Source organism: Branchiostoma belcheri, unplaced genomic scaffold (genome assembly GCF_001625305.1).
Source record: "Branchiostoma belcheri isolate BF01 breed outbred unplaced genomic scaffold, Haploidv18h27 scaffold167, whole genome shotgun sequence".
In the NCBI taxonomy this organism is placed as follows: Eukaryota; Metazoa; Chordata; class Leptocardii; order Amphioxiformes; family Branchiostomatidae; genus Branchiostoma; species Branchiostoma belcheri.
In genome coordinates, this window is record NW_017803124.1 from 515946 (window position 1) to 526872 (window position 10927).

Consider the following 10927-nt stretch of genomic DNA (forward strand, 5'->3'; position numbering starts at 1 on the left):
CATAATTCTATTATCTCTCTTCACCTTCAAATCGTCAGCAAGTAAAAAATCAATGGTCCATGGCTGATGAAACACGCAGCAACACTGGCTCAACCTCCTTCGTGTGCTCGCGATTATTTATCGGCACTCTGGGGATAATAACCGACCGTGGGGAACGGTAGGATAACCGTCGCGATAAGAAATCTCATATATTATTTCTCCCAAATGACTTAATCTCGAGGGTGATCTGCTATCACGTAGTGAGACAGGAAGCACGCAAATAGGTTCGACATTACTCGGCTTGTAGCTTAACAATGAAAAATGTATGGCCCATGTTTTCTGTTCAAAGCCTTCCTACTGCGATAATACAATTCATTGTGTGAAAGTTTGACATGGCTACTACTGATAAATTTACCTTTTAGCATATTGTATTGCTTTACTGTCACAACTAGTAGGAGATCACAACAAAAAAATTTTTAGAAAAGCATTTTATTAATATTTGAGTTTAAACACTTCCAACCTTGTTTAAATACACATATCATTCATAACAACTTCCATATCAAACATGATACCAAAACCTATATGCTATCAATATATTGCTTCTGTAAATAGTGTATCTTTGTCCCTTAGCTTTGCCCTTAAACATATTTAACCTGCCTTTCGATGTGGACAAAAAATACTCGCTTCTCTTGAGCTAAAATGGTTTCAGTAGTCACCTTTTACTTTGTGTAAACACGCTGCCCATAATATGCATTGTGAGGACTTATAATAGCTTGTTGACTCAAAGCCTTGAGGGGTAATTGTAATGTAAATATACCATAAAAGTGGGGTAAAAGGTCAATGAGGTATGATAATGAAGGCTGTTTGCTAGGAAGGCTATTCAGGCATCATTTCAAAAGGCTACTAGCACCTATTCACTAGTAAAATTGCTTTCTAAAAGCTGATATATCAGTAACTTTAACATGGCAAAACCATGATCAGAGGCTAGCAAAAATACTGGTATATAATATCTGTGCACAGTACTTGAAAGAGAAGAAATATTTTTCTACTATGAATTATATATTATAAGTGAGTGACGACTATCGGGTTTGATACACATATGGCTAAGCCAGCTTGGAGCTGGGAAAATATCATATTTTTATATACAGTATTTCTATCTACTAGTATTTTACTGATTGACTATAATTACTAATTCCCCATGCTTTAGTATAGCTTTATAAGCTTGTAACTCCAAAAACAGGTGATGTTTAGCTCTGCTAACTTTGTTACCAAAATAAAGCCTACGTCAGGAAAAAAAGATTACAAATAAGACATATGAAATCTTTTAAGAATATCAATATCAATACACTTTGCCATCATCCACACCAACCAATAACATCTACAAGAATTCTAACTCAGAAAGCCCTATTGAGGTAGCTAGGAGACCTAAACAGGGTCCACTTCAATTTCCATGTGCCCACTAACCTACAAATTACCCCCCTACAATGCCGAAATTGACTCTAATCCAGTTAATCAATCCAAGGAGACAGGAATAGATTAACAGGAGCAAAAGCCATTGGCACCCACTCTATAAAACTCCTGACAGCACAGGGCACCCCCAATCAGTCTACATAATGTCAGACACATGCTGACACTCTGGGGTTGGTTAGGGGAGTGTGGCAACCCACGGGGGTATTCAAACAGTCCCTGGACAAGCTTGTCAATTATCACCAGTTTAGTGACCTTAGAAATTAGCCCCTGCTCCTGGCTACACACAATGTACACAACCCAGGATAGCAACATCACAATCTACAGTGTGTACATTGCTAGTCATGGGGTCCACAGAGGAGTATGTTAACTTAAAGGCATCCAATACAATTTCAGGGCAGCAATTAAGACAAAAATATATATTCTGGATGAGGAAATCTGTCTGATATTGAAATATATGGCCATTTCTGAGCCCATTTTCATTATCATCATTTCATACTTGAAGCATTTGAAATTAAGACAAAAAAAAGCTGCGTGAGGAGTCCCATCATTTTTTTGGTATGACCAATAATAAGTAGCTAGAACCAGCCTATATACATTTGATATAAAACAAGCAACCATTTCTGTCAGCAACAAGGTTCACAATATTTCCTCACAGATTTCACAATGGTATGGGACAGTGTTCAACTTGGTTCTACTTACTACACTGAAAAATGACAAAAAAATTGACTTTCAAAATCAAGTTTTACTGCCCTGAAATTGATTTGGGTGCCTAATTTAGTTTAAAGACGTCAACAGACACAGGATTAAATTTCTTGACAATGACACACTTGAAGGGTAAAACAACGATGTGTTGTTCAAAGTGATTTCCTTTTTAGATGACAAGGATGGAAAAAGGTGAAGATAAAATGGTCAAATGGAAACCATCAAACTTTTGATATCAAAAAGTCTCTCTGAACTTTTGCATGGTATTTCTACAAATGTCAATATTAGCAAATGGCAATTAAGTCAATTAAGATAGCTACCCTAGTGAAGTAATTCATTAACTTTTATGCAGTAAAAATGGCCTTCTAACCTTTGATGGGGACAGACACAAGTAAAACATGGAAACTGCAGCCTTTTGAAAACTAACCCTGTATTCTAAGACAACCTTAATGCTAATGGTATGTGTAACATTGTCTGTCACTGATACTGCATCTATTTATAAACTTTCTTTCTGGTAAAGGAATGGACTGGTTGACCTAGGAAGTGAACCAAGACATTCAAATCTAGTGTTTGTGCTACACAAAGCACAAAGTACTAAACCTATCAAAGAAACGCAATGTAGATGTTAACTAACTTATCGCTGACAAAAAAGTACAGGTAAAAGGCACACTTACCGGGGTCTTGGGGCCTTTTGATGCGTGCGGCGGGGTCACCTGCGTTTCTCCATTGTTGGTTGAGCGCGTTCGCCGGCTCAGTTGATACATGGTGCAATATCCAAGATGGGTATCGAGTTTCGGAAAGCCCGTGTTGGGTGACATCCTCACATTCAAGCCAGTTTGGGGCGTTACAAGTCCGACATTATCCCAGAGAATAGCCATACACGTCTGTTGACAAACTGATACACTCAGGCCGGCCAGATAATTTTCCACGCTTCGCGGGGGTATTGAATTTTTTCTGCGCGAGCGATCGTTTTGGAGTCCTGGGTTGTGGTGGTTTGATTGGGGGATTTTGGCGGTTGGGTCTGCGATTTGCTCTGCTAGAGATCCATGCAATCCCAGTCAAGCTAGTCCCGGTGTGGATCAAATATCCCGCCATGTTGGCAAGGCATATTTGGAAAGTGCACTCGGGTCGGCATGTGGGGTATTTAAGCTCATTGTGGGGTGGGACAGTTGGCAACAAAAGCCCTGAGACTGTCTGATACACTGCTTTCCTCACTGACCCTTGTCTTTACCCCAACTGTCGGTGGGGAGGGTTCTCAATCTACACATGATGTTGACAATCCTCTGAAACCTTTCCATTTAGTTTTGATGTTAGGAGAAAATGTACAAGTCCACGAACAAGCCTAAGCACTCGTGTTGGGGAGTGCTTTCTGGTTCATTGGTGACGTTTGAATAGCAAGGATTCGCACCCAGCTGATTTCTTCCCAGAAAGGCAGTTGATAAAGACGGGATGTTTATTTTCCTCTGGGGCCCGTCAGAGAACACTTCAGCAGTAGCCGGGCTGTTTGGGTATTTCTGTCTGGGTCTGATGACGCCATGTTGGGAGGGCAAACTTTGCTGAGGGCTTTACGTCACTGCTCTTTTCAAACAACACGTCCCGACGTGTGAAATACGGCAGGGCAGCGTGTGGTTAATACTGCCTGGTGACGCCAGGAACGCAATTTGGAGGAATGCAGCGAACAGTCTAGCCACTGTGGATGATAAATGCTCTTCCCAAATCCCTGAAGTGCAGCAAACATTTCACCAACACATTAAAGCCATGTATGGTCTCAAACACCACATTTGGGACTTGCTCCACGTCTCACTTGTTGCTTGCATGGAAGTGTTGTGTTTTTTTTTTTGCTTTGTTTTGTTATTTTTTTCTGACATGTGACGGTTTCACTCGAGATGGTTTGGAGTTGCCTGTGGGATTTTACTTCAAGGGTTACACCGCCTTTTCCGATGAGGTCTGAACTGTCCCCCGGAGTTACAACAGGTTGGTGACGTCCCTGGGCTGGAAAAACCTGTCCCTGGTGACCTGCTCATAACGGCTGAACACGCACAGTCGTTAAAGACAAAACATCAGCCCTCTTAAGTGGCCACGTTCTGCCCCAGGCACACTGTGGGCCAGCTCCCTGTAACGGGTGGGGAGGGGGGCATTTAGGGCCACGAACCACATGTGAGAGATCTCTTGGTAGATCAGCAACTGTCTCGAGGTGCATTACAGGGGCTATTTTGGATGGCGCCCCAAATATTTGCCATGTAATGGGAATATCTCACCGGCCTCAGCCCAATATAGCACTGGTCTGCCCTATATATGCCTGTTGGGTTGTGACATTACATTGTACGTCCGTTAACAACACGTTTCATCCTTTCCTTTAATGGCGTTGTGCAGTCTCGCGTTTTCAGCGGTTAGTGGTCCGTAATTTCCGAGCGCGGCTAGGTTCCATGTGAAAGCTGCAAATTGTACTTCCTGGACTCCCCCTGATGACGACGCTTCTAAACTTAGACGAGCTGGAATTGCTGTAATGTCCCTTGGGGACAAGTCAGGCCTTCATATGCAGGCCTCGGAGGGTGTGTTTTTTCTTCTTGGCATACTTCACAGCATGAGGTGTTTTCCAACGAAAATGTACACATGATGATGTCTAGATGATACAACACTATGAATGGTTGGTAAGAAAAGTAAAAGTCTGGTAAAGCCAAATAACAAAGAATCCTGGAGACCATTCTCCCTGTCCCAATGATATAATTTACATCTTCCAAAAATAAAAATGTCTATACAATGAAACTGTATCCTGTAGCAGTGAGATTATATGAGTGTCATACGTCGGTCTCAACGCTGCTCATTTTGCTCGACGCCGTGCCGATACAATTTGCTGCGTCGCTGCGCCTCAATTTTGTTCGCTCGTCTGGCATGGCGTCCTCCATTTCGATGAAATTGGCAGAGAGTTCCGTGCCCTCTTCCTTTTCAAAGTCAGCTGAATACGCGCAGCTGTCCACATGCTTATAGTCTACCCCGTCGTCATCAGCCGCGGTTTCACGATGGTAGAAGTAGTTGAAGTTTGAAACAATGACAGGCACGGGTAACGCGATGGTTAGCACACCAGCGATGGCACACAGGGAGCCTACAATCTTCCCCCCTACTGTCACGGGGTACATATCTCCATATCCTACCGTAGTCATTGTCACCACAGCCCACCAAAAGGCATCGGGTATACTCTTAAACTGCGTTTTGTTCGCGTCAGCCTCCGCAAAGAATACAGCACTGGCGAACAAGATGACTCCAATGAACAAGAAGAATATTAGCAACCCTAACTCTCTCATGCTGGCTTTTAATGTCTGTCCTAGGATTTGTAAGCCTTTCGAATGTCTGGACAGTTTAAATATTCGGAACACTCTCACCAATCTGATCACCCTCAAGATGGCGAGGGACGTCGCTTGGTTCTTGGACTTCGATGAATCCGCGAGGACCGTACCCAACGTCACGAAGTACGGCACAATAGCAACGATATCTATAATGTTCATAATGTTCTTGAAAAAGGCTAGCTTGCTGGGTGACGAGATGAACCTTATCGTTAGCTCGAACGTGAACCAGATGATGCATAAAGTTTCCACCACGAAGAAGGGGTCTCCGAACCCTGGCACCTCCACCTCCTCTTTCTTGAGGTCCTTGAGGTCTGTGGAGTTTGTGGAGTTTGTCATGTTCACGTATCTGTAATGTTTGAACTGTGGCATGGTCTCTAAACAGAAGGTCACAATGGACAACAAGATCACACTTACTGACAGCAAGGCAATCCCTCTCGCAGGTTTCGAACTTTCCGGATACTCAAATAGTAGCCATATCTTCTTGAGCACCTCGTTTTTGGGCAAGGGCATTTCTTTTTCCTTGATGAAACCCTCATCCTCTCTGTATTTGTCAATGACTTCTTCTCCAAGTTCATAGAACCGGATTTCCTCCGTGAATATGTCGATGGGCACATTGACAGGCCTTCGTAACCTGCCTCCGCTTTGATAAAAGTACAATATGGCATCAAAGCTTGGTCTATTCCTGTCAAAGAAGTATTCATTCCTCAAGGGATCGAAATACCTCATTCTCCTCCTAGGGTCCCCGAGGAGAGTGTCGGGGAACTGGTTGAGAGTTTTGAGCTGGGTCTCGAACCTGAGTCCGGACACGTTAATGATGACCCTCTCGGATGCGGTCGGGGCGGGAGCCGGGTTGGGCCGGATGGGTGGCAGCTCGCTGTCCGGCGTCTGCTCGAACCCTCCGTCCGAGCTAGACGGCCGGTCGTCGTCGGTGGCCGCCAGCTTGGTGTGCGAGTGTGCGTTGAGCGAGTTGCCGATGTTGTTCTGTCCGCCGCCGGAGTTGTTGCGGCTGTGCGGCGGTGCGTCCTTCAGGCCGGTGCCGCTGCCGTCGCCCAGCCGAGTGCCCGTCCCCACCAGCGGGTGCTCCGTCGGCTCGTCTGTGGCCGGGGCCTGGAGCGCCCTGACGTCCATCTTGTCCGGACGGGGGTGCAGAATGGGGGTCAGCCCCCAACGCTCGATCAGCTCTATTTTCGACGAAATGTTGACAGACAATCTCAGCACAAGATGGCGGGTACGACATGTAACCCAGCACCATCAAAATAGCAGATATTTTCCACCGACGTCACCAACAATTTCTCCTGCCGGCCTTTCACTATCATATCACCTTACAGCACCGCGTGGGCCACCCCTAACAACATTACACCACCACCGATCACCGAACATCAACTTTAAACCTCCGTCACCGCTTCCCTTGCTCACATCGCGAAGCTTACCTTGTGTGTTTTTAGAAGCGGGATCTGCCAGAATTAACTAGCTACGATGGGTGCATACTTTATTAGCGTGCCCGGCAGGACCGGTTGTACGGGGCTGACTTGCGTGAAGACCCGGTGGATGGAAGGCGTTCCTCCCATTGGCCGATCGCGTCCACTGATCCCCGGTTCGATTCCCGACCTAACGCCCACTGGCTCCCGCCGGAGGTCGTCTGAAATGCCAGAAATGCATGCCACAAATGTCGCGATGACGCTCGAAGTTGGCTTGCAGGACACAGCGTCCCCGTCCTCCCGATTCCTGTTTGCCTTTCTGCGTGTATGAGGATAAAAAGACAAATTCGTCTGGTGCTTCTGCTTGCCAAACAGCCGTCTTTGGCTCACCCAAGGCCCCGCACGCCTCCGCGAGGTTTGATAGATGAGTAACACGCATGAGTAACTAGCAGTGAACCACGTTTTCCCCCCGGAGCTTTAAGGCAATAATTGGTGCCTGCAAACTCCCCTTAACCTTTGGCCCGGCATTCGGACAGAATCAACGGACAATTGCTCGGGTTTCGTGTGAAAAGTTGGACGGCTTTCCGGAGCTAGCGTTGGTCCGACGTGATTCCGGAAGCCTTGCTCCCTGTGCCTTATGACTTTAGGCGGGCATCTTAGCTATGTATTACCCGCACGGTGCAGTATGGGGGCATGTCAGTCAGATGCTGTTCTGTAACAACAGAGACGATTGGAAGTAAATGCTAGAAAAAAAGTACACATCTTCAACATTTGTACTCTTGTAATCTTCGGTAAACTTTTGTCACCGTGCACGCTTTGATAAAAGGAAATAAACAAAGGACTTGAATTATTATCGTTAACAGAAAGTGTCCCACATGTAACGTTACATGGACCCTAAGTCTTTTTATATCAAATCATATATATTCTATTAGGCTACAAAGGCTCAGCCGCAGTTATGAAATACATTTTATTCTATTTTCTTCGTTCTTTTTCTCGTTTCGAACGCATAACTTATGCTATTGCAAGTCAAAGCCTCACAGTCATTGAAGACTGTGACACATACACATATCTTCACGACGTCTTGTCAAAAGCAACAATTTATTTCTAAACATATACTTTCAAATGTTTCTAAAAAATAAACTTTGTGAAGTACGTATACTACATATATACGTATATATTACAACTCGCGAGAAATAAATGAATGCTGACCCCTCGGTACTCTGAGGCCTGGCGATACACAGTCAACAGTTTTAATTATGACAGATGACAGATGTAACATTTAAAAACCCCAATGTACCAGCATGCGGGCTAATCTACACATTCCTGAAAATGCAAACTTCTGTGGTGCCGATTTCAGGTTCCTTTCCGTTTTTCCTTTTATTACAGGGTGTAAGCAAGGCACGTGCAAGAAAACAATCAAAGGAAGTGCTTTTTGCATCAAGTTAAAAAGGTGTATAATTTATTGACGCAACACCTTGCAGTACAATGGCCAAAATTGCTTTTGTTTGATGTACTTATTTGTATTCCTCTTGTGCCGTGCTTTGGGAAGAAACCTAACCTTGGTGACTCCTGTTGTGATCATGAGTTTGGCTTGGGTAATCGGCTTGACATATACCGTTGTTGGGGAAAGGCACCACAGGAGGGGGAGTTACCCTTGAGGTGGTCTTAAGAACTTTTCAAGGGCATTAAAGGTCAGATGTACATGACGTCAAGGTTATGCGACCTCCATAGAACTACCCGGGCGTCGTTTTTTGTTACTGCTTCTTTCTTTCTTTCTTTCTTTTCTTTCTTTCTTCCTTCCTTCCTTCCTTTCTTTTTTCTTTTTCTTTCTCTCTCCCTTTCTCCCCCCTCTCGCCTCCTCCTTCTCTCTCTTGTGCGTGAAGAGCTGGGAAAGACGGGAAAGAGGCAAAAGCCATTCGATGGACCATGCCATCATGAAATTTTACTCCCAACATTGGATGAGCCAACGGCGTCGACTAAAAGATGCATTTTCCGCTACTGAAACAGCGGTAACGTTGCACTTGAATTCATCACGATCTTGGGAATAAATATTTCAGCTGACGTCTCTTCGCCTCAGTCGCTGGTTCAGTTATTACATCAACACAGCGTGGTATAGAACAACGGGTGAACATGGGATTCATCTTAGCGCGTTTTCCTCATAACCTCTCTTCATTTCTTCTCAAGTTGTTTTTGTCCTTTTTACTTGGAATGTTCACTTCTTTAAGTGTAGCATCAACTTTGCACTAAATCAGGTGGGATGGAAACGCGAACTTTAAAACCCTGTGTTGGGTTTGAAATGGAAGGCTATCAACTCTTCAGTAATGTACATGTATCAAACATCGTGGCAGGACCCTTCTGTTACTCTCCAAGCAGATGTTTGGGTTTTGGGGGTATTTTTAGCGTGTTTTTAGGCTTTTTTTATCGGGGTTTCTCTTTTGCACTGAATTTTTTCCCCACCAAACCCAACATTCAGTGCAAAAGAGAAAACCCGATAAAAAAAGTCTAAAAACACGCTAAGAATACCCCCAAAACCCAAACCTCTGCTTGGAGAGTACCCTTCTGTGTGAGCGACGGGAAATGGCGACGGACGTGGTCAGACGTGGTCTATATTCCTCTGTTGCGCCCCCTAGCGGCGAGACAGACGATCGACGTCTTCTTTGTTTGTCACGAGTGATCTCACCCGTCATTCATTTGTTAATTAAACGGCGTTATGCAGCACTTCCTACCAAAAATTGAAATATTTTCATTGAAAAAAATCTTCACGTGATTGTTTATTTGTTTATTCTGATTTTTCACAAAGTGAAAGGAAGGGCAAAACAGGTGCAAACGCACCTTTACAAGTTGCCCTGCACAATACAAAAACACATCTGCAACAAACTATACATAGTCAATGACAACAAGTATAAAAATACACAGAAAGGCAATGAATATAGAAGGTTAAGCAAAATTATGGAACTCTCTTCCAAACAGCTGCTTTCCGTCCGATTACAATCCACAAAGCTTCAAAACAAAGGTCCACCGTCATCTCCTGACATAGCTACAATATACTCCCTCAAGTACCTCTAGCTCTATGCCTAGAAGTGGCCAAATATAATTGGCCTTGCATTGAGCGATACCGTTAAAAAAATCAAATATATATAGTAAGTAGTAGTATAAATTGTGTTGAAACAAGACTTAGTGAGGTCTAGAAGAAATACAAGAACTACACCCACAAGAATTGTAATTTTATACTTCCACTTTTCAACATATTTGAGCACTTTAATATCTCACATTTCTGGTTGGCGCTAAAACAGCCCACATGAGGCACAATCGGTTTGTGGCACCACCACAAACTACAAGAAATTGAATGTAATATTATATACGTAAGCAAACATGAAATGCTGACAGCTGTGTTTCCAGCTTTCAAACACACTCGTAAGGCGTCATATCTTGGCGCCTCTACTTCCGGAAAGACACTTATCAATGGAGTAGGGCGAATTCAATTTACTTTGAAAAGAAATGACCAGCTAGCTAGAAAACTTTCTGTCTGTATTGTTTTAATGTTACATGATGTTGCTTTAAACCAGACCTGTCTGGGGTATAGGTCTTTTTCTTTTCCTATTAAGAAGTTCCTAGCTCCTGGCGTTAGAATCGCTGTAAACAATGTAAATAAAGCCCCGAAATAAAAACAATGACAGTACTTTAAATGTATAACGTTATATATATATAGCTACATATAAGAATACAGCAAAGTTGTAATGCTTTATTCTGCAAGTAGGGTTAGGTATTTTTGTCCGATTTTCTTTGGGTACTCGTATACTGGTCCTACATAGTCTACTTCGCAGACTTCTTGTACCGGTGGCAATTATTTTGATTGAGAGCGCTGGTGAGTAAGTAAGGTTCTATCAGGTGACAGAGGGAGTTATGCTGCGGAGGGAGTTACACCTAAAAGAAAACTCGTATAATGAAAATGAACGCTACCGCTCCAAGACGTCTGCAAAGCCTATCTTAAAGCTTACCTGAGACGCCAACAAA

The 10927-nt window shown here is 43.7% G+C and overlaps 1 protein-coding gene across 3 annotated transcripts in view; it reads right to left on the reverse strand.

Annotated features, from left to right (window-relative positions):
• LOC109466447 (potassium voltage-gated channel subfamily A member 1-like) overlaps window positions 1-7593 on the reverse strand; it is a 63081-nt gene extending 55488 nt beyond the window's left edge. For 2 of the 3 annotated variants that reach the window (XM_019764172.1, XM_019764170.1), the window contains exon 1: window positions 2826-7593. In XM_019764172.1, coding sequence (XP_019619731.1) covers window positions 4950-6623 — 1674 coding nt within the window. In that variant the 5' untranslated portion in view covers window positions 6624-7593 and the 3' untranslated portion in view covers window positions 2826-4949. The remainder of the gene's footprint in view (window positions 1-2825) is intronic. The other variant, XM_019764171.1, reaches the window with a different exon arrangement.
• Window positions 7594-10927: the final 3334 nt, after the last annotated feature.